At 52.4% G+C, this 24,589-nt stretch overlaps 1 protein-coding gene across 1 annotated transcript in view; it reads right to left on the bottom strand.

The window, feature by feature from the left end:
* LOC144735180 (protein phosphatase 1 regulatory subunit 16A-like) overlaps positions 1–24,589 on the bottom strand; it is a 143,024-nt gene that overhangs the window by 18,326 nt on the left and 100,109 nt on the right. The window contains exons 5-6 of the mRNA XM_078617633.1: positions 24,329–24,432; positions 20,028–20,152 (exon numbers count right to left, since the gene is read on the bottom strand). Coding sequence (XP_078473759.1) covers positions 20,028–20,152; positions 24,329–24,432 — 229 coding nt within the window. The remainder of the gene's footprint in view (positions 1–20,027; positions 20,153–24,328; positions 24,433–24,589) is intronic.

Raw genomic sequence — 24,589 nt, 5'->3', positions numbered from 1 at the left:
CACTCACACAGACACACACACAGACACACACACAAACACACACACACAGACATACACACAGACACACACACTCACACAGACACACACACAGACACGGCTTCAACAACAACCCACCTCATCCTCGTCACCCAAAATGTGAAATTGCAATCTACCCTCCACTGCATCCTCCCCCCCATCCCCCCCCCCCCATCTCGTTGCCTCGATGTGCGTCTATCACTCGACGAGGAGGCGCTAATAAGACCGCGCGCCGCCGTCTCGTTTCAATTTGGCCGGGATTAACGGGGCGCTGCCGAGGTGTTTGCCCAGAAGCCGGCGATCGTTTAAGAGCCGCAAATTTCATTTTTTTTTTGGGCAGGATTCCTTCTCGTTGAACGTGAGCCGTTTGTTTAATTCCGAGCATCGCAGACTCACTCTGGGGACACACACCGCACGCTGTACATCGCGTTATACACCCCGTTACACACCAAGTTACACACCGCATTGTACACCCCGCCCTCGTACGCATTTTGGCGTCATCTGGTCCAACACCAATGGAGACTAGGCTCTAAGAAAAGCTGTCTCGGGTGTGGACCAATCAACTTCAAGGACAGTGCATATCATTATCATCATCCTCAGAGTTGTTTCTTTTTGTTTGCATTTTGACTGCTTGTGTTGTAGTTATTGCAAACATGATGCCTTGTATAAAGGTGTCAGGTTTTTGTACCAGTTGAAAGGGTAAAAACCTATTACTATTGTACACCACGTTAAGCACCACGTTACACACCGCATTGTACACCACGTTACACACCACGTTATACACGGCATTGTACACCACGTTAAGCACCGCGCAGCACTGCCACGGTGATGCTGTTAACGGCCGGCGTTCTGGACTTGCACACCCAGGGGTCGTAGGTCAGATCCGATCTCCCAGCGCGGCAGTCAAAGCAATGGGTGAGTTTCTTCAGCGGGGGATCTTCAGAGAGGCTCTCTACAGGGGCTCTCCCGCACTGCACGCTTGTCTCTTGTCTCAGTCACAGTGTTGGTGAGCCCACAAGCTAATAACCCTAGCCACAATGAGTAAAAAACAAACGTCGCTGAAGAGCTTCTTTGAAAAGGGGGAAAGACCCAATGATGAACCCCCCCGTCCCCCCCGGTCCGTAAAAAAATTGTCTCCCACGAAACCGGGTCCCTGGTGCCAAAAAGGTTGGGGACCGCCGCTCTACATGGGGCTCTCGCGATCTCTCCCTCCACTGGAGGAGGCTCTTCTGCCAGAAGTGGAGTGAGTGAGCAATCGGATGGGCTGCCCCACCGCGTAATTCCCGACCTGCATCGCCTTCAAGTGTGGCGCCGCCCACGTCTGCCGATGCACGTTGTTGTGGCTAATGAGCACTTGTCACAGCCGTACTTATTTAGACACACTATGTTGCTTTTAATTGTGAAAATGCAGTGTTCCAAATGCTGCTCTCACTCGCCTCGTTATATCATCATCGTTTTGATACAAATGCGCTTTTAATAATTGGCCAAGGTGTGCGCGTACTCTAGCCGTGATTTCACGCTGTGTCCCTCCGATAATTATCTTCTTTTGTCGGGCAAGGAAAAACAACAACCCCTTTAGAATGAGCGCAACATCTTCGAGATGGTGGTGATGCTGATGCTGCTACTGCAGTGTCCCGGGTACCATGCTGGGGGGGGGGGGGGTCGCCAGGTTCTGCCTGCCGATAAAATTGGGAGAGTCTACTAGATTCTTTTTTGCCCTGGCTGCAATTGTGAACACTTGATATATCAGACATGAGGACATCCAATTAGTACATGAGTACATCTAATTAGTACATCTGATTAGTACATTCGTTCATCTAATTAGTACATCTAATTTGTACATCTAATCGGCATATTCAGTGGGTTGACTGCAGCCCGAAGACTCAGTCCCCGAAAATTCGTGCGGTGAAGTTAGGAGACATCCCCCATGCGTGCGTGTGCTCGCTATTTGGAGGCCATGAAGACCAAGAATCGGTGACTTCGCCGACAATGTGTTCATCGGCAAGGCAGTTCCATATCCGTCCAGGGAGCAATGTTCTGGCAAGGGTCGCGCACAATCAGGTGGCACGGCGTCTTTCATCTGGGGGGGTGGAAGCATGGCCCGAAGGTCTGTGGGGCGGGCAGTGGTCGGGTTGCATTTAGCACCTGGCACTGCGTGACAGCGTCGACTCGTCCACGGCGATGCAGGCTTGGCGGCGGTCAAGCTGCGTGCTGGCCGGTGGGAGCCATCAACCGCCACCACCATCCGCCGCCACCGTGGGGTAAACCGCAGTTCGTCTATCGGCAGGGTCGCGTGTGCGGTGGGTGGGGAGGGGGGAGCTAAAGCGTGAGTATTAGTCCCCGCCAGCTCCAAATACATCCAGCCAGCGTGGAGTAGTAGGACAAATAATCCTCCGGAGATGGGGGGGGGGGGCTCTCTGGAACTCCCTCTCGTGCACGATGGAAGCGGGTACAGAGCCGGGGTTCAGAGACGGCGAGCGAACTGGAACATAATCACATATGCTGCGCTGCCCGGGTCATTGGTCAACAGACGTGGCTCCACGGGGAGGACTGCACCCTTGCCGTAGGGATGCGGAATTGCCTGCCGCTAATCGCATCTTTCGACCGGCATCAGTGGAATCAATCCGAAGTTCGTTGACAGGCACGGCACTTTCGGCAGCCGTGTAAAAGCACGGAATAAAACACGGAAGTCCTCGACTTACACACACCCTCGCTTACGAGCCAGCTTCCACAAGATATATATATATTTTTTACCTTGACTTTAAAAGCGAACTCTCGCTTGCAAATCGAACCGCGGCACTATTTTGTCCAGCCGTGCGATCCTCCGCGAGATCTAAACGAGTCGGCCGCGTGCTGGGAGTGAGCGTTTGCGTGTGGGCATTTAAATGCAGTAGATTACCGTGTTCCGACTTACGAACCGTTCGACTTACGAACGGGTCCCCGGAACGAATTGTGTTCGTAAGTCGAGTACTGCCCATATCGTTGCTCAGGAGGGTCATTGCCAAAAAAGTCTATCAACCATGATCAATCGACTGCTGGATGAAGGCCTCCTCAGAGCCACTGCCAAAATCTCTCACGATTCTGCGAGGTAACAAAGCAAACTGCACCCACACACGGGCTCATTTTATCGCTCCATGTCCCCGGGAATGTTAGGCCCGCTGCATATTTTCCATTTGAAATCGGGATAGGAAATATTTTATCGAAATTAAGACTGGAAAAATAATCACCAGCCATCTCAGCTTTGCTGACGAAAATGATTATAACAGAGTGATTAAGATGAACTATTAAAGAAATGTACTAAGGTGACGATTATTATTCCTCTTAAGCACGTTAATGCGGAAAGGCCTCACTGAGTCTGCAGACTATTTTTCAGGAGGGCACTGCCAAGCTTTCGCAGTAGTGGGGCTACGACGATTGCCGTGTACATTTCAAATGAGCACTTTTGCTGATACACTTTAAAATGTAGCAAATTTGGACTGTGGTTGCCGGCCAAACGGGGCGAGGGCCTCCATCCCACCCATCAGTGGCTAGAAACCGCCTCGCGATGACGACGACGACGACGGAGCGGTGGCTCTGCGCGTTTGCAATGCGGTCGCGGGGAACGCACTTCCCTTTAATTACGGCGCCGTTAATTTAGAACGATGACCCCGTGGCTGCCGGAGCCGAGAGCTAAATTTAATCAGAGCTAATTGGTCGCTGGTTAAGTGGCACATTTACAATGGGCCCCAATTGTGCCGACGTATAAAAATAGGGCTCTCAGAGAAATCGCGCACGGAGAATGCACAAGGGCCAATTTGGTCTGAATGCTTATATAACGGATGAGATATTCTGAAAGGTCGGAAGCGGGCGGGGGGGGGGAGTTGGAAAATAGCTTCATGCAAAAAGCAACAAATACTGGTGCTTATCTTGAAGGGCTTTTGACGCTGCGACTGAAGCGTTTCTATTGGAAAGCTTTGGCACGAACGCAATCGCCGCACCGATTGATCGATCAACGGCCTTTGCTTACATCCTGGTGAGAATCCACGGAGATAAGGGTCTCTTATGCGGTGGAGATCTGAGGTTATTGAGAGACAAAAAATATATATTGCCGTCAATCTCAACCCACCACACTATGTCAGTGATGGGGTTTAAAAAAAAATGTTTTAACCATACTTCATCTCATTGGTCAATGAGGGTTGGCAAAGGGAGGAGGTGGATGGTAGAAGCGGTGCTGACATCACTTCTGCTGCTGCTGCTACGTACTGTACAACGATCACAATACGTAGAACTTTCGCTCGCTCTCGACGGGAGGGAACGGCTCCGAGGCAGCGAGGAGCGGGGAAGGCAGCAGCAGCAGCAGCAGCCACGCGCTTCGACGGCACCAAATTCACCCCCCCCACCCTCCAAGCTCTGCGATCCTCTACATACGAAGAGGTTATCGGCCGGTTAACAAGTGGTTCACCTTGTGGCAGGGAAGAGCAGAGCGCCCGGACAACACCCGCACACGCGCGGAGTGGGGGGGGGGGCAATCCATAGAGACGGTAGGGATGGAACGAGCAATGCCGAAGGGGTCAAATTTCAGTGTGACCTTATAGGTAAAGAAGCAGCCCTTGCAATTGCTTGCTCACAACGCGGCTGGCTTGAAGGGGCCTCCACGAGAGGGAGCTCTAGAGAGCCCCCTCTAAAGAGTATTTGGCCTACTCTTCCACGCTGGCCAGACGTCTTGGAACAGGTGGCAGTGCCCACAATCTTGTGACTGCGGTGACAAAACCGTGGCACTGCCGGGTGGACAGTGGAGGTCGTGGGAGAGATTTAAGAACCCCCCCGCCCTCGCCGGGAGACAGATTTGAACCGGCGACCCCTGGATCGCAAATCCAGTCCAGCAGCTTGCTGCCCCACCCTCCCCGGGCACGTTGCCGCGGCAGCGACCCCCCAAACGACACGACACGATACGGCGCGGCCGTGAATGTGCGCCAAGCATGCACACGCACGGCCGTGTCGGTGTTCGGCGTGCAGGCTTTGGGAACGCGTCTCGTGGACACGGCCCGGTTTTAATTTCTTGCATCACTGGGGGGCAGAGTCAACAGACAAATGAAGGCCAGGGGCCTTGCGGGTCCAGACTTCATCAATTCCCCTCGAGGAGGAACTGTCAAACGGTTCATTAGAATTCTCCCCACCAGATGCGGCCAATCCAGGTAATTATGGATTGGCAGTAGGGCAATGTGTTCAATTAGCTCTTGCTGGGAAGCGTCTGGTGAATGGTGCGAATGGTTAAATAATCACGGAGCTTGCACGAGCCCGCGCGGCATCGTGCAAGCGAGCGGAGCTGGGCAAAAGCATGGCAGCTGTTAGCGCAGCGGCTGTCTCCGCGTGAGAGCGGATGGAGATCACTTTAGCTTGAGCTAATGGATCTCTGTGAGAGTGAGCGAGGAAAATGTGCCCACAGATCCCTGGTGAGAGTAAATGGGAGGTTGTTTTAGCTCACAGACCTCTACGGCAGTGAATGCTGTTCCCATGAACTCCACTCGTCGATTCCGACCACCTGTGTGGAGGACCCTCGGCCTCCACCGCACATGGACCGTGCATCGTCTCCACGATTGCACGGCGCAATCTCGTCACTATGACAGCAGACCAGCAGCATTCGCTAACCCCACCACCCCCCAGCCTCCACCACTCCCCCCCCAGCCCCCCCCCCCCAATGAGCAATCCAATCTATTTTAGAATTTCATTGAAGATTTACAGAATCATCGGAATCTTTAGTGAAACTGGAGAAATCCGACGAGCCGTGAAGCTCTTTTTCGGCATCAGAGCAGCAACAACAACGCCTCCTCGAATACACCTCCTTACCTGCTCCTAATAAAAATTCCAAACTGAATACAGCCCCCCCCCCCCCCGACTCATCTCACTTGAAAATAATTCATGAAAAAAATAATCCAACTCTGCTCCGCTTTCCTCGCAGGTTTCGAGTCCATTTCCTCCTCCTGCGCGCATCTCAAAGGGAGTCCCCCCCGGCCCCCCGCCCCCACCTCACCTCGCACCGACCCACGTCTCGGAAATGGCACCGCAGATGCATCCTCCAATTGTTGTTTCGCTCTGCCCACGCTGGGGGCGCGCGGCAAGCCATCACTCGCCAGGGCGCTTGACGCCAACGCAGGTTCAAAGGTCGGTCGCGGCGTGGTGCAGGACGCCCGCCGGCAATGTTGTCGTGGTTCTTAGGGTCGCCGGAGCCGCGATCGTAAGAGGTCGCCGGTTCGATCTCCGCCCAAGCGAGCGGTGTCAACGGGTTACGCCGCGGGTTCGGTCGATCGGTAGGTCGGCGGTGGGGTAAAATGTGGGTATGACTCCCACCTCCTTCAGGACGTTTGGCTGGTGTGCAACAGCAGGATGGAAATGCCCGTGGAGAGGCCCAGTAAACGTGGAACGTTGGGTTCACGTTGGTCCCAACGGTTCCGACCAATTGCCAACGTTCGCCCCGGAATAGTGACCGATCTCGCAGGGCAGCTGCTTCTTCAACAAGACGATAATCCTCGGTGGCGAGATGTTAACTACCTCGCCTGGTATGCAGGAGGTAATGGGTTCGATCCCAACACTGATGGCTGAATATTTGGAGTTTGCACGTCTCTTCGATGTTGTCTGACTCGTTCGTTCGTTTCGTCGTGTGCACTGGCGCATCCGTGCTGTCCGTGCTGTCCAGTACCAATGCTCTCCTTCGTACCGTCTCGTTTGTACTGTCAGTCGTGTCTCCATTGTCTCGTCTGTACCGTCCGCTTTTACTCAGGTTGCCACTTGTGCTGGTTTTCCCAAGCTTTGAAACTATTGAAACTATTTTTTTATTGAGCTATCTAGCTCTTTTTCAGAAGCGACCTTGCCATCACAAATGAAAGCTCAACAAAGAGGCTTATCGCGTGGAAATTTATAGCAGCCAATTTACTCTCAACGCAACGTTGATTCTAAATGCGGAGGGAAAAACCGGAGGACCTCGAGAAAAATTCACGCGAACACGGGGGAGAGAGACACGCAAACTCCAAATATACAGCCATCAGTGTTGGGATCGAACCCATTACCTCCTGCATACCAGGCGAGGTAGTTAACATCTCGAACACCTAGGATTATCCTCTTGTTGAAGAGGCAGCTGCCCTGGGAAATCTGTCACTATTCCGGGGACATCAAAACCGCGGCTTGTCATCATTTGCATAACAGTAATATTATACTGTACGTACGTATGTTTGACTACTTTCGCACCGTACGTAGCCAACCGTGCATATCGGAGGTGCGGCGTAAGGACAAAGCAACTAACACGCAAAGAGCGGCTTTCGGAGAAATGAGTTTTCATCTGGAGTACATTCGGCTTCCCGTGGTGCGTCCGGTGCCTTGCTACCCTCAAAATAGGTGACGACGTTCACAGCCGTCGTTTTGCAACGAGAGACAAGAAAGGAGGCGTTGGGTGCGTGCCGGGCATCACAGTCCGGGCGACAAACAAACACACAAAACAAAACGTCGGTGTTTTTTGTTTTTCTTATTCTGGCCCCGGGCTCTTGACAACTGCGCTGTGACATGCGATCCGCCGTGGAGCCCAGCGATGGTGACGACGACGACGACGATGAAGACGCGCGATGAGAATAACGCGCGACGGTGTGGGTCCATACGCCAACACTGCCTGGCATTGGCGTATGGACCCACACACACACATATGGTATGTACGAATAAATAAATATGATTTGCGCGGTGAGACTGCATTCCGTTTGACATTCCAGTCAGTCATTGTTCTCCGTAAAATAACAAGGAGGAACAAAAAAATATTAATGTATAATCGGGACTCTGATGTGGAATGCGTGCAAAAACAACAATGCGCACCCTGGGAAGACTCACGTGCATGTGTGTGTGCGTGTGTGTGGCTGTGTGCTCGCTAACAGCACTTGCCCCTACAGTCTGTTAAGGCTATACGGGGGATCTTTGACTTTGTCTTTGGAGAGTGGTAGCGTAGAGGTTAGCACTACGCTGCGCTACTAACCCGGCGACCTGGGTTCGATTCCCGCTCACGGCCAACACCAGTGACCATTGTGTGTAAACATCAGCACCGAGGAGACAAAGACATCTAAATGTCCCCCGTATAGCCTCAATAGACTGTTGGGGCAAGTGCTGTTGGCGAGCACCTACGAAGGCCGGAACGGCACACGAGGGGGTGGGTGGCCAGCACCACGCCCGACCACCTTTGTCTCCGCAGTGGCGATGTTTCCACACCGCACCAGGTACTCGCTTGAGGCCGAGTCGACCTAGGGGAGGCCCAGGACCGGTTCAGATAATCGTCAGCGGTGTTGGCCGTGAGCGGGAATCCAACTCGGTTCGCCGGGTTCGTAGCACTGACCGCCACGCCACCGCTCCTCACAGTGGGCGAGTAACGCACACGGTCAAGCGCGTGCACCTAAATCACAACCGTCTAGCCGTCGTCATGTGCCAATGACGGGCAAGTGACGACGAGAAGGCTCGCGGGGGAAAGGGGTTGCCCCGTCGAAGCGTCGCGCTCAAGGAACGAACGCCTTCCAAGGCAAAGCGTCGCCGCCGCCATTCACCGTGAACACAAATTGAACGGCCGCGCTCGCGCCCGGCACAGTTGGGTAACAAGGGCCAGCGAGGGATCGTCGGATTTGCAAAACCAACATCGCTCGTGGCGTCAGAGAGTGCATCGCGCACGCGGTGGCTTGGAGATGTTAACTACCTCGCCGGGGTATACAGGAGGTCGTGGGTTCAATTCTGACTCTGCCGCCTGCTGCTGTATATTTGGAGTTTGCGTGTCTCTCTCTCTCTCCCCGTGGTCGCGTGGATTTTTCTCCGGAGTCCTCCGGTTTTTCCCTCCAAATTTAGAATCATGCGTTTGGAGTATTTGGCTGCTGCTATAAGTTTCCACACGATAAGCACGCTTCATTGTCACTTGTCGCCAAGTCGCTTGTGAAGAAGAGCTACATAGCTCAGTGGGACCTTACCTGGTAAAACAATCAAACATAGTTGAAAGTTCATAGGAGGTGGCCGAAAACTCAACTCGGAACACAAGGGAGAGAGACCGCGCGCGCACGCTCGGTTTGTGTGAATACTTCCCAAACGAGCGTCTGCGCCCACAGGCGGCTATAAAAACACAACGTCGTGAACGCCTACCATCCGCTACGAACCGGAGCTTCGCGCGAGCAGCCCGCAGGCGACTCAAGGAGGCCTTCTTCCAGCAGTGGATAGATCACGGCCGACGATGGCGTACCACCCCGACTCTCTCATAGCCCCAGCACGGCACCTCCTCGCCCGCTGTGTGGAGGGCACGGCTGCTCACATTGATTCTTGGGCGACGTCCTCCCCTCGTCGGGCTATGAGCGACGCGGGGAGCGGCTTCTGAGAGCTCGAGAAGGATGCGGCGCGCAGGCGAACAGGCTCATTCCGATGCTGGTGAGCGCAAGCGAGTGGCACGGTGCCTCCCCTCCCTGCCCTGCTCCGCACCGCTCTCTCTCACCTCTCTCACCTTTGCCCTCGCTCACCGCCACCACCGCCACCACCAGCTGTCTCCCTCCGCTGTTATACCCCCCCTCCACACCTCTCTCATCCCCCACTCCCCTACCGCCCTGCCTGTCTCCTCCTCCTCCTCCCGAGATATAATTTTGTATTTTGGACGGGGCTTGCGGTTCAGCTTTGACGTTCCGTCCTCGTGAATGCACCGACGTCAAATAAGGTCGCCGGAACGCGAGACACACAAATAAATAAATGTCGCCAGAAATGTAATAAAAACACAAATAAATAACGAATGAAACGGGGGGGGGGGAAGGAAAAGAAATGACCTGAGAACCAACAGCGGAGAAAGCATCGAGAAAGACGAGTTCCGTTTCATCTTCTAGCTTCTTCTGTCGCATGGCATGGAAGCAACAGTTTGGAGAGATGATGTCACGGTTGAATGTGAAGGGCTTTCAACCAATTCCAGGCGGCAGTAGGCGCCGCACGGATTGCCGCGATGCCGCCAGCGTGCGCGTGGATGGCGCAACTCGCCGGTGATTGTTCAAGATTATTTTGGTGCTGTAAATGTCCAAAAGATGAGCCACTTTGCCAAGCGATCATTTGCGAGAGCCAGGTCGCTTCTGGAAAAATCAGTTAATAGCTCAGTGGGATTTTCTTGGTAGGATTGGGGATGGTTTAGTTTTACTTGGACGTGTTTGGGTGATTTGTTTACCTTTCTTGTACTTTGCACTCCTGTTGTGTGTTTTTCTTCTTGGTGCTTTCCGTAAAGTCACGTAGAATGGAAATAATAAAAAAACACATAATAAAATAAATGTTTTATTATGGCTTATAAGGGAGCAATTAATTAATTATTATTACTTTTTGTGCTTTGTTTTTATTATTACTTTTATTACTTTATTATTTCCATTCTACGTGACTTTACCGAAAGATCCAAGAAGATGAATCCCTGCAGTCACGAAAGCTTTAAAACGAAATTTATTGTGTTTTTGTTACTTTGTTGTTGTGACGTTCTTATCCGCCGCTACTGAACACCTGTGAAAAAGAGCTTCGAACCTCATCGGATTCCTCCTGCAGTATAAATAAATATTCAGATCCTGATTTCTGATTCAGATGGTTATGGGCTTGTCCACAGCCGCAGATTGGCGACTCTTTGATTCTCCACTTACGGGATGACGTGGGACGACGTGGGACAACGTGGGAAGACACGCATCTCCCGTGCCGTGTCCGAGCAGCGGTGCTCCACCGTGGCCGCGTCGCGAGAGACCCGCGGCAACTTCCACGGTCGGGTCCTCCCACCTTCCGGCGAGCGGCAAGTTCGTGTCGAATTTGCACGTTGAGGGTGCTAAGTTTGCGAACCGTGTCATACGGCAAGCCGCGGGAGAACGCGCGACCAAACGCAGTGGGGGTTCGCCGGGGGGGGGGGGGGGAGCGGTCGGTGTGGCCGCAGCGCCGTCTAAGGAATGAACTGCTCTCCCCCCCCCATAGACTACGCAAGTGAAATGTAAATTAAGTGATGAAACCGTAACGATCGTTCAGAGTTTGCGTCTCTTGTACTCAGCACGTGCACAAAAATCACGCAATTCAGACTACTCGGACATTACCGCAGCTGGCGAGGTCTATCGAGCCAAGCAAATCTCATCCCCACAAGGACGACACAAGCCCACGACTGTCAGCAGTTGGCGGCATTATTATCCCCGCCCCTGGCCCCCCGAGCCAGATTTAGATGTCTTGCGAGGCGGCAAATGATGAAAAAATATAATATTTATTTTCTTTCCAGATTTGAAGCTTTCGTGACTGCAAGGATTCATACTCTTAGGCGTTTTCGGTAAAGTCACGTAGGTAGAAAATTAAATTAATAGAAGTAATAATAGAAATAAAATAATAAATCACGACGTTTCGGAGGCGACACAAGTCTCCGTCATCAGGTGGGACCGTCACAGCTAAAATTACTGCATCAAGTGATGCATCAAGTGATGCAGTAATTTTAGCTGTGACGGTCCCACCTGATGACGGAGACTTGTGTTGCCTCCGAAACGTCGTGATTTATTATTTTATTTCTATTATTACTTCCATTAATTTCATTTTTATTTTTTACCTACGTGACTTTACCGAAAAAGCCTAAGAGTACTCTTTTCTTTCCCGCAGACGTCCAGTCGATTTTAGCTCGTCAGTTGGTCCTCTTCATCCCCTGCGGGACACGAGGCGGCGATCAGTTCCCTCCCACTTCTGCCTGTCCTTGGCAACTTGTTGTTCCTCGCCCCAAGAGAGGCCGACCGCTGCCGCCAGCTCGTCCTTCACGGTAATCTTGGGCCGTCTGTGATGTCTCGCGCGTGGTGCGGACGTTTCGCGTGCCAAGTCTAACCTTGGCTATAGGACCCGGTGGGCTCTCCTTCACACTCCTGACTTGCAAACAGGCTTTTCGCCAGGAGTGGTCGTACCGCCTACGACGAGCTAGAAAGCTCTCTTCCTCTCACACACACACACGTCCAGTCGACCTTTGTCCAGTGGAAAAAAAACACCCGTAAGACAGCGTTCACCGGCGCTGGCTCGGCTTGCTTTGCGCCAGTAGAAAAAAGCGGGCCGTCAGAGAGCCACCAACAGTTTTGGTTTCCTTTCATTTAAGCCCTCGGGCTTGCTGATAACCGTGCGGGCGAATGCAGCTCAAAGCGCCGACCGGCAGAGGATGCACTGTTGTCCGACTTCAGACGGAGTCGATGTCGTGAAGCGGGAAAAAAAAACGTCATTCGTGAACCAAAGCAACCCCCCCCCCCCACACACACTCCTTGTTTACCTGACGGGTTACCGCAGAGAAAGCCACAAAGTCGCCCCAGCGGTGATTCAATCTCGGCCTCTGCAGCCCTTCACCCGATTAGCGACCTTGCAATTGGTCCTTTTAAACAACAGCCCACAGCCCCCCCAAAAAGAAAGACGTGTATTATTATATGCAGACGAGTTATTTATAGATACCCTACTCAAATAATAGGGGAGCGTTATGATAACGTTTCTCCAAACCGATCGCAGAAAAACGCCTCTTCAATCTGCGAACGGCCAGCCTCCCTGCCAGGGTGACTCAAGTGAAAATCAGCCTGGGAGGTTGATCGCTTAGACAAATGCCGCCGGATAATATTGATCCGGAAAGCCAATAGGCCAATAAGACTAAAACATATTTTATATTCAGCCATCGGATTGCAAGTCCATTGTGTTCACAGCAACGTCACTGATGCACAGCACCAAGCAGACATACCAAGAGTATAAATACTAACAACAGTAAAACACAATTTACAACGTACACATTGTCACGAGAACACATTTTCAGTCGTGACTCAGGGGGGCGCAGAAGCCAGGTTCTAGGATCCTCATACTCCTGATGAAACACGACACTACACTCGTTTTTATCTTACCAGGTAAGACCCACTGAGCTATGTACAGCTCTTTATCAGAAGCGACCTGGCTACCACAAATGATAGCTCAAAGTGGCTTACCGTCGCGTGGACATTTATAGCAACAGCCGAATGCTCGCAACGCACGATGATTCTAAATGTGGAGGGAGGAACCGGAGAAAAATCCACACGACCACAGGGAGAGAGAGACACGCAAACTCCGAATATACAGCAGCAGGCGTCAGGGTCGGGATTCGAACCCACGACCTCCTGTACACCAGGCGAGGGAGTTAACATCTCCAAGCCACCGTGATGATGAGAGAGACACGCAAACTCCGAATATACAGCAGGCGTCAGGGTCGGGATTCGAACCCACAACCTCCTGTACACCAGGCGGGGTAGTTAACATCTCCTAGCCACCGTGATGATGAGAGAGAGAGAGACACGCAAACTCCACATACACAGCAAGCGTCAGGATCGGGATGGAACCCATGACCTCCTGTACACCAGGCGAGGTAGTTAACATCTCCTAGCCACCGTGGCGCCCCAGAAGAACCTTGGTGTCACCAGGATAGGTAATTATGGCACAACGCAAATGTCGCTGATGATGTCACGAGGCACTTCATTGGGGCAGGCAGGGAAAGAAAACACCAGGCATCACCGGAGCTGCAATCAGCGTCAACACCTTTCCTCGTCGTGTGCATTGCAAGAGAGCAAATCAATTACAAAAAATATATAGAGAGAACTCATTAATTTCTATGTAAAAAAAAAATTGCTGCCAATGTCAAATGTACGGGCGGGTCTTTGAGATAAGCTCAAAATATCACCGACGCCCATATTATCGACTGACTTCAAAAATATGGGCGACTTCTAAACCGAACGTCTCGGACCCCAAGATGAGCTTTAAAGGTTTTCAATACCCAAGGCGAGCACCACCGACTGGGCCCTGACAGCCAGGCTTGACATGCGTCATGAATACCGTTCTTCCTCTGCGTCTTCTACGTCGTCTTCGTCGTTTTCTTCGAAGTCTTGTGCGCCTTTTGGCGTCATCTGGTCGAACACCATATGAGACGAGGCTCTAAAGAAAGCTGTCTCTGGTGTGGACCAATCAGTTTCAAAGACAATGCATACATTATCAGAGAATTGTTTTTTGTTTGCATTTGACTGCAAGTATTGTGGTTAATGTAAACATGATTCCTTGCAAAAGGTGTCAGTTTTGTTGCCAGAAAAAAAAAGGGGAAAACCCCTATTAGTATATTTTGGTACTGGCAAAGGAGGTCCCATGATGATTCTTCGAAGTCGTCGTGTCTCCTGTCCGACCGATATGGCGTCTTTTCCAAACATTCTGCACAGGCCACCCCCCCCGCCGCTTCTGGTGATCGGCATTGCCAAATCTTGAGCAGCAGCACATTGCGGTGCCGCAGGCGAGCGCTGGTGCGGTGCAAAGGTACCGGCACCGCTCGGCGGCGTCCCTCACGGGAGGAGTTGTCGGCGTTCAACTTCCCGCCGGTCCCTTTGCCGACGGGACACAGGGTTAGGCGTGGGCTGGGAATGCCGATGTCGGGTTCCCGGAAGCGAAAGCCGCCTACCGACTGCCACTTAAACCTCAAGGGAACGGGGAGAGCTCCGTTGCCGAGTCTCCGGAGATGCCCACACGCCGGTAGGGAAGGCCCATAGTGCCCCGGAGCTGTGGAGGTCGGCACCTGCTCCCGGACCGGATTTACCGCCGGACGCTAGGTGGCATGTACCGACTTACTGATGAACGGAGGGTGGGGGGGGGGGTGGGCGAGTGGGTGGGGGGGGACCAAGAGAAGGTGTCCGTGATTGGCAGTGAGAGACTGTGGTTGAGGGAAGGAACGTTACTCAGCAAAGGGGGGGGGGGGAGTTCTGCTGATATTTGTATGATCCACAGATCACCACACCAAGGCTCTCGTGTGACCACACAATGCTTTGGGTTGGCTGGTGCGACAGTCATTGGCCCCGAGGGCACGGTCAGATTTAACCCAGCCGGTTATATTTAACTCAGGCGGTTAGATTTAACCTAGCCGGTTAGATTTATTAGATTTAACTCAGCCGGTTAGATTTATTAGATTCAACTCAGCCGAGCACGATACACAGAAAGCTCCCAGGGCCAGTTGTACAGTCGAATAGCCAAATATTTGGCGTGACAATTGCGTAAGGCCCCCCACCCACCCAGCGAGCGAGCAGGTTGTTTGGAATGCGGGCCGGATGGATGAGCACAATGGGGAGGGCGTTGCTTTTTTAAGACGGCGTGCCCTGGGACGCGGAGGCACGGCACGGACGGCACGCTCGCCAGCGTCCGCAGAAACATCAGGCTACGTGCTGACGCGCACCGAGCCGGCTGGCAGCCCGCTTGCTCTTAAAAAAAATAAAACTTTTCGATTTAAAGCTTTCGTGACTGCAGGGATTCATCTTCTTGGTTCTTTCGGTAAAGTCACGTAGAATGGAAATAATAAAAATAATAAAAATAAAACATAATAAAATAATTCTCATGACGTTTCGGCCACAACGCAAGCAGCCGTCCTCAGGTGAAGAACAGGTCTGTCGGAAAGACATTATTTCCCTTCTCCGTGACTTTACCGAAAGAACCAAAAAAAATACTGTTATATTTCTCTGTTTGTCGATCTCGCCAAATAAGTGGCACCCGAGCATCCGCGATGGCGGCACGGCTCTTGTTTAAAAATGACTGCGAGCGGACGCTCATCCCGAGATCTTGAACTGCTCGGGAGGGGGGTAAGATGTGACCTGATGTGGCGAAAAGCAGAGATATTGGAGGAGACGTTTCCGGCACCGAACGGGTGAATTCGGCAAACGCCCGATGGTGCGGACCGTTCTCCAATGAGCGGAAAGCCGCCGCTTGCACGCCCGGGGTCTGCGATAGTGGCGAGCGAGACTTTGTGGGAGGTGGCCGCCCCTTACTTTTGGACTCAATCCACCGGCCGGCGTTAATTTTGCACTTGTGTACGGGTATTGCTTGTCAAGCAACGTCCCCTTCTCTAGAGCACACGAACGGCCACTGCCTAAAGCAATTGCCCCTATTACATATACATTTCCTTCTAGGGCAGCGCTATTGACAAACGTGTTGAGTTTTTATTTGTGGTCGCGTGTCACTGACAAAAGCGGCATCACGAAAAAACGCCTTACCTATAGCCCGTTGTCAGAATGTATTTTCGGTGAGTGAGTGAGCGAGCGAGAGTGTGGGTGAGTGGGTAAGCGAGTGGATAATTTAGATTGGCGAGTGTGTCAACGTGTGGGTTGGTGGCAGGGCCCCCTTTAAATCTTGCCTATGTTCTCAAACCCATGCTGCCATCCTCTTCCTGCCTCTCAGGTGCCATTCATTATAATAATAGCAGACAAATTATCTACAGTAGTTCATAATGTAAATAAATGACGAACAACCGATTCTCGTACGGCGTGATCCGATACGTATACTGTACGATGAGCGTAAGAACTAGATGTTAATTCGATCATTAATTAAACGCCTAATAATTAGCTTGTAACAATACGTGTCAGGGCGCGGACCCACTTTACGGTGGAGACTGGAGAAGAGGGATTCCAACTGCAGTTGTGGATGACATTTACGGGCAATTACCTTGAAATACGATCATATTTAGACACTTAATAACTTCCAATTTGTCTTAACCGTTTCAATCTTTTTTCCCACATTTACAGTGCGATAACGCACTTTGGATTCATATCACGTGTAAATGTAACCGCACCCCCAAGACGCCCGCGTAGGAATAGCCGGCTTACCACTGGACATCTGTGAAAAAGAGCTTTGCGGCTCATCGGATTCCTCCAGGATAAAGAAAGATTCTGATTCATGTTACATATATATAGAGAGAGATGCAGTCGGTCATCGGCGGAGGGAACAAAGAGAGGCTGTCCTCAGCCTGGACTTGAACAGGGGTAGGACGTTGAGAGCACAGACTGCAGAGGGAAGGGAGTTCCTGACTGAGAAACTGTTCGCAAAAAAACGTGTTAAAAAAGCACTCGGCTTTGTGCACTATTATAATATGTCATTATAATAATGCAAAAATAAACCATCAACAGTTCCTGAAGAACTGCATTGTGGTCCTCTTGTCTTGGGTCAAGGTCAAATAAAATGTTAATGAAATGTGGACGAGTGGCAAACATCAGTGAGGTGGATAATTTTTTGAGTGTCAATTTAAACTCATGGTGTTTAATTTATGTAGTCTCTTTTGGAAATTTAAATATATATATGCGAGGAGCATTACTCTCATACGCAGAGGAGGTAAGGGGGTGCTGCCATGTACGGTGTGGACCAGAGGTCATTTGAAGTGGGTCTCAGAGCTAGCTCTGCAATACCCATGTCCGTGGGCCATCCTCAGAACACGGAGGGTTGCACCGCTCTGCGCGACGCTCGAATCGATTTTCAACTCGTGACGCGACGTCGTCGACAGCACAAACATGGGGGAAAAGCGGGAGAGAAGAAATTACGAAAAGAAAAGAAACTACGTTCACGCAAGTCTGCATCGAGTTTCAAGCCAGGCCTCAAAGCGCCAGTGATTTGTAATTGAGTTAAATCTAAACACGGTTTACGGGAAGCGCGCACGATGTGTGTGTGTGGTAATTGACTGTGGGGAGCAGTAGTGTAGCGGTTAGCGCTACGCTGCCCGACGAACCCAGCCACCCGAGTTCGATTCCCGCTCATGGCCAACACCAATGGGGATTATCTGAACTGGTCCTGGGCCTCCCCTAGGTCGACTCAGTTTCAAATGAGTACCTGGCACGGTGTGTAAAACATCGCCACTGGGGAGACAAAGGCGGCCGGGCATGGTGTTGGCCACCCACCCCCTCGTGTGCCGTGTCGGCCTTCATAGGTGCTCGCTAACAGCACTTGCCCCGACAGCCTGTTAAGGCGATACGGTGGGATCTTTGTTTTTTTGTGGTAATTGACTGAATGCAGAGTCTGGGTGAGTTTGCGTTTAGAGAAAACGTGACGCAATGGTTGGGCGCGCCGTACGTGCGCCGTCTCAAGAGTCTTGCTTTGCTTTGGAACAGCTGAAGGCACGGCGGCAATGTGATTCATTAATGTTCAGCTAGGTGCGATGGAGGTGGGCCCAGTAGCTGCGAGGTCAGAGCACCTGAGCTGATGCCGCTGAGATCCTGGCCTTAAGTCTTTCTCTTAACCGCCCCCCCCCCATAATAAAACCGGCTTGCTCCGTTCACTGCTTTTTTTATTTTGCAATGAATGCCATGATGAAATGAAATACAATTCCGCTAGTTAACGGGGGCGCCGCTAGTTAACGGGGGCCTTGCGCGCACTCACCGAGGAGAGACATCGACGCTTTTTGCCGCGCCGCGCTGATTTTTCGACGGATAAACGAGCGCGAGTGCAGGGGACGATGATTCGATTTAAAGAGCAGTTTCCAGGGAAACAGAGGCACAAGCGCATTACAGCGCAATTATATTACAGGCCCTATGCTGTGTCAGAGCCCATTACGTAAACAATGAAGATTTTTTTTTGTCTGTAAACAAACGCTTGCGAAGCCAACGCGTCTCCACCGGCTGGGCTTAACAATCTACTACATCTCACCGACTGACCTTTGCTGCCGTTAGAACGTATCTATAATTACCAGATGTCGTGAAATTTCACAGGTTTTTTTTACACTCATCCAAACCCCCCAAGACCTCATTTTTCCTTAAGAAAACGGACACATTTATGAAATCACTGCGGTCCACCACCCACCCACCTACCCACTCCCATCCCCCACAAACTAAAACTTGCTCATGCGTCAAACCGCACTGGGCCCCGCCGAGTCACAGGGGGAGCAAGATTTGCGTCCCGATGAAACGGCCGCAACGCACATCGTCCTGGACGTGACGTTTGTCGTCGGCGTGAACGGTCACGCCACGGTGATGTTCCTGCCCCGATGGTGCCTCTCGTCGTTCACGGATTTGAACGACGACACCCAGCGGGTCGGCGGGTCGCGTAGGGGCTGCCTCACTCGAGACGCCTTGTACGTCACGCGCGCTGAACTTCTTCCGCACCGTACCTTAAGCCATCCGTGCTCTTCGGAGGTGCGGGGGAAGGGCAACAAACTAAAGCAGTTCGAAAGAAATTCGTCTTCAACCTGGACGATTTAACAGCGCGTAGCTCCAGTGGCTTCTTGATATCGGAAGGAAGAGCGTTCCAGACGGCCGCAAAAGCGCATCCGAAAGCGCGCGATGATGCGGTGACCGTCTATGTTTGATGAGCAGCCAAAAACCGCTGCGAGGATGACCAGAGTTTGCGTAGCGATGGTTTATGCTCCTAGACGAGTAGGCCAAATATCCTCCAGTGGGGTCCCTTTCCTCCAGCAGTGGTGTGAACAAGCAATTGCAGAGCTGCACCTTTACCTTCATAGCAGGGATAGCACCAACCTATATATATGTTGTTACATTAAATCGTCGCACGACAGGGAAAGGTAATATTATTATTTAGTTATTCTCCTGAGTGGAATTTTGCCAAATTGAGTGCAAATCCAATTTTAATGTGATTTGGTTGATTGCAGTCATCGGTGAATGGCCTGAGACCCATCAACTCGCCACACTCGAGAGTCCGGTTTAATCTCGAACGGCATTCATTACGAAGAAAAATAATTGCGAACGCAGCAAGCCGGCTTATAATTGCAGGTGGGCGGCTGAAATCCAGCCTTGAGCCCAGCATCTCAGCGGTGTCAGCTCTGGTGCGCTGACCTCGAAGCTGCCGAGCCTGCCTCCATCGTACCGATCCGAACACGAGTGAATCGCGTTATTGCCGTGCCTTCCGTTCAAAAGCAAAACAACACTCTGAGACGGCGTAGGCACACCACGCCCGGCCTTCGTAACGTTTTTATCTCCGAAGAGACGTGACCAAGCCACTGCACGCAGCCCGCACCTCTGCCAACCCCAGCCCACTGCACATGTGCTCCCGGGTCCTCTGCCAAAAATGACGAGCGAAGCGCGAGGCCAGAACCCACATTCAGATTTCGCACGACATTCAAATTTTCAACGGGGGGGGGGGGGGTGGGGGTGGGGGTGGGGGGTGGTAGAGAAAGGGAGGGGACACACAGGGACTGCCCCGGTCACGCCGGGATGGTTAGTAGCTTTGGGGATGGTGCGGTTAGTGTGGTGAGCCGGGCTGCTTGGTGCGCTCACCAGCGTGGCGCCCTGCGCGTCGCGATGCTCCAGGCTGTCGCCGTTGGCGATCGCCCTCCGCACGTCCTCCATGAGGTGCCTCTCGACGGCTGAGCGCGTGTCGTCGATGGTCTCCTGCGTGATGCCTGGCGGCGCGCGGCGTGGCACGGACAGGCGCAGCAATGTCAGCAGCTCACACGGAGACCCACAGACTCACACAGAGAGCCATAGACTCACGCAGAGACCCGTAGACTCACACAGAGACCCGTAGACTCACACAGGGACCATAGACTCACACAGACCCGTAGACTCACACAGAGACCCGTAGACTCACACAGAAACCCACAGACTCACACAGAGACCCGTAGACTGACACAGAAACCCATAGACTCACACAGAGACCCGTAGACTCACACAGGGACCACAGACTCATATATAAACCCGTAGACTCACACAGAGACCCATAGACTCACACAGAGACCCGTAGACTCACACAGAGACCCATAGACTCACACAGAAACCCATAGACTCACACAGAGATCCGTAGACTCACACAGAAACCCATAGACTCACACAGAGACCCGTAGACTCACACAGAAACCCATATACTCACACAAGCGACCCGTAGACTCACATAGAGACCCATAGACTCATATATAGACCCATAGACTTACATAGAGACCCATAGACTCGCATGCAATGAGTTGTGATGAAGACTGAGATCGAACACCATGTAATGCACTGCTCAGCAACAGTTCCAACCTTCAAATTGGACACAAATTGTCTGATGACACGGTTGTCAATAGCACAAATGGAATAAAATTGACGGTTTAAAAATACATTTCTGTGGAGGAAAAGCAAAGTGCCAAAAGTCAAAAGGGGCCAGCTTCAAGCCTTGATGGAATGTCTCAAACACATCGGCCAAGTGATAGTTAACGCATTGTCAGTGATGGATACCCCCCCCCCCCCCTTGGCGCATTTTAGCAAAATAATCAAACTTTGATGAAAAGGTAACGTTTGCCAACGTGAGAATCGTGCCCAAAATGCCAACCAATTGGGCAAAGCTCCTCGCCCACGGAGATCCTGAGCCGGCCTTACGCAATTATTCTACATTCCGATCGTGTGCACGAGCGACGTGGACTGTCAATTGATTGTTACACGGCTGTGGCAGGCACTCATCCAGCAGAGGAAATGATCATGGCTTATGATGATGATGATGATAAAGGTGGGGGACCAATCTCTCTGAATGACAACCGCTGTAGCTTTTTCCTTAACCGAAAATAATTTCTATTAACCCTCCCCCACCCGAAAGGAATGATGACAATCGGCTGATTCAACACCCCATCTGGGATTTGAACTTACAACCTCGTGGCTGTGAGACAGCTGCTCCACCGGCAGAACCACATGGGCCAGACTGTCGTGCAGGTGGCGCTCGATTAACCACACCATCGATCCCACGCTCGATAAGCCAATCCCCAACACATGCCGTCTCAAGGTAGAGGTGCAGCCCCTGCAACTGCTCGCTCACGCCACGGCTGGTGGAAGTGCCCCCCAGCAGAGGGAGCTCTCGACAGCCCCTCTAGTGGGTATCGTGGGCCTACTCTTCCATGCTGGCCGGCCGGACACATTGGAAGAAGTGGGAGTACGCACACTTTAACCCACCACACACGCCCTGCCAATCGACAAACTACAAAAAACTATCAACTATTTAAATTGTATCAGGTAAGGCCCACTGAGCTATATGGCTCTTTTTCAGAAGTGGCCTGGCCACAAATGATAGCTCAACAAAGTGGCTCATCATCGCGTGGAAATTCATAGCAGCCAAATACTCTAAACGCACGTTGATTATAAATGTGGAGGGGAAAACCCAGAGGACCTGGAGACCAATTCCACGCGACCACGGGGAGAGAGAGACAGAGACATGCAAACTCCAAATATACAGCAGGCGTCTGGGTCGAGATCGAACCCACGACCTCCTGTACACCAGGCGAGGTAGTCAACATCTCCTTGCCACCGTGATGATGATGAGAGAGAGACATGCAAACTCCAAATATACAGCAGCAGGCGTCAGGGTCGAGATCGAACCCACTACCTCCTGTACACCAGGCGAGGTAGTTAACATCTCCTAGCCACTGCGGCTTCCCGTGGTGACCCCACACACTGCTGGGTGAACATAGGCGGCAGATGAGGGGTGGGGGGAGAAGAATTAAGAAACTTGCACAACTGTTTCAACCGCCGCACCTGAGGATGGAATCGAACTGGCGACCTCTGGATTGCAAGTTCGGTGTGCTGACCGTTACACCATGGGTTAACGGAACAGAACCGCCCCGAGAAGTTCAGCCGACGTGACGCGCCAACTGAAAGCGCGAGTCTGGCAAGAGAGAGCCGAGGTGGACAGGGGAGCAGAGCCGGCAAACCCCCGCGTCACGGGGTGCCAGCGTCACCTCCGTCACCGGCAGCAGCGTGGTTTGTTTATTTAATAAGTTAACCGTGAAGGCATGTCTGCGCTTTAAAGGTTCGTCCATAAATAATTAAGTGAGTAAATAATGCGCCTGATGAATAAATAAACGCATCAGCGGGAGGCTTACCACCTCCGTTGGTGCATTTTTATATTTGTATATATATTGTGTATTGTGTACGGGGCTCAAGCGAGAAGTGGTGCAGTGGTTCGTACCCTGCTGGACGAGACCTGTGTTCGATTCCCAGCCATGGTGGGAGACGGGGGTAGTGGCCATTGGCCCCCCTCAATCACCAACCCGCTCTGACCGGTGTGGCTCTGATTGCTGTGGCTCTGATTGCTGTGGCTCTGATTGCTGTGGCTCTGATTGCTGTGGCTCCGATTGTTGTGGCTCTGATTGCTGTGGCTCCGATTGTTGTGGCTCTGATTGCTGTGGCTCTGATTGCTGTGGCTCTGACCGGCGTGACGAAGCATAGTCAAACAAGCCCCAAGACCGACACGGCCTTTATCCAGCAGTGGATTTTCACGGGGCAGTACGTGCACACGTTATTATCAGGGGCTGGAAAACGGAAGAAATTTACTGCAGGGTTCCCGCCCCTCCCCCCACCCATCACACGTGATTCACGGGAGACCACAAGTACCCCCACCCCCGCCACCCCCTAACGCCTTTGGAAAACCAACCTGGCACCTCGTGAGCCGCGCTGGGCTATTGGTGCCACCCAGAGCGGCTCGGTTGCACAGGGGCAAGAGAGCTACGAGTTCACGGTGTCGAGCGGCAGTCAATCGTTAATACACAGAGTCATCCCATCGGCAGGGACAGGATTCCGCGATCCGTCACGGGGTTTTACAACGGCACTAAAACCACAGCGCATAAAACAGCGGTGACCGCAGCGACGCGGTTCGTGCGAGTGGATTTCGGGATTTAACGCTGCGCCACCTCGAGTGTTCCGCAACAATCGCCGTCCTGTCTCCAGGCGCATCGCCCCTCGGGGCTTTTTAATTTAAAAGCTGCAAAGGATTCTCCGGTAGAGCCCGGTGCGCAATAGATGTATTTCACTCGGCGAGCGTCTCGCTCGCTGAGATAAAACGGTAATCCCCCCCTGCCTACCGCCTCCACCGTCGAGCGAGAGAAAGAGAGAGCGAGCGCCGTTCTTTAACGGTACAATCAACGGCTCTCTCGCCTCCCAAGGATGCGGAGTCGAAGCCTTTTCAAAACGCAGCTGGCCGACCGGCGGGCAGCTGGCCTCTCTCTCCCCCCCTTTCATTTCTCGCCGCCGATTGGTTGAGAGACCCTCGTTACGAGATGTAATTCACCAAGTGTAATTTACAAGCCTCAATTTTCACGAAAGCGCGCTCGCACGCCAGTGCCACGACGACGTTCACGGTCGGCGGAGCGCCGGACCGTCGCGATCCACAGGTCTCCGATTCGATTGCATCTCTCCAAAAGCGAGCCGTTTGAAACAACGAGCTTCCTGAATCCCCACCGCCTACACGCCCAGCGGCCCACAGCAGGAGCAACGTCATCGCAGTTTGGTGGCCGATCGGGCAGGTCACGTGCGTCGGTGGGGTAAAGTGTGGGCGACTCCCGCCTCTTCCCCGACGTTTGGTCAGCGTGAAAGAGAAGAGGAGGCCAAAAATACCCCCTCCCGCGACCAGAGGGTGTTTTCTCTACAGCTCTCTCGAGCAGAGATCATTTCTGCCAGCGGTGGCACGAGCGAGCAATTGCAGGGGCCGCACCTTTGCCTTTTGCTGCATTCAACCGACTGAGCGTCGGGCGCGAGGAGTTGGTGGCTACTCCGGGACGTGCGCGTGTATATACATTTTTTTTATTTCCGCACGCGACGCACAAAGATCAAATATTTACCTTTGGCGGCCATGGCACCTTCGATGTGTTCCAGGGTGTCTGGCTCTTCGCAAATATCATAGGGCATGTCTCCATCCACGTTCACCGCCAGCAGATCGGCCCCACTGCACGCCGGCACACACACGGGTTTGATTTCAACGAGTTGAAAAAAAACGGAAGCAACGAAGAAATACGGACACGCGTCACACACGCAAACGGCATTCCCGCGTGCGGGTTTTTTCGCAGGCTGCTGCTGCACGACGCGCAATTCCGGCTTCGCCG

Source organism: Lampetra planeri, chromosome 54 (assembly GCF_965212315.1).
Source record: "Lampetra planeri chromosome 54, kcLamPlan1.2.h2, whole genome shotgun sequence".
In the NCBI taxonomy this organism is placed as follows: domain Eukaryota; kingdom Metazoa; phylum Chordata; class Hyperoartia; order Petromyzontiformes; family Petromyzontidae; genus Lampetra; species Lampetra planeri.
The sequence above is the reverse complement of the archived record's forward strand: the minus strand, read 5'-3'. Positions and strand labels throughout refer to the sequence as shown.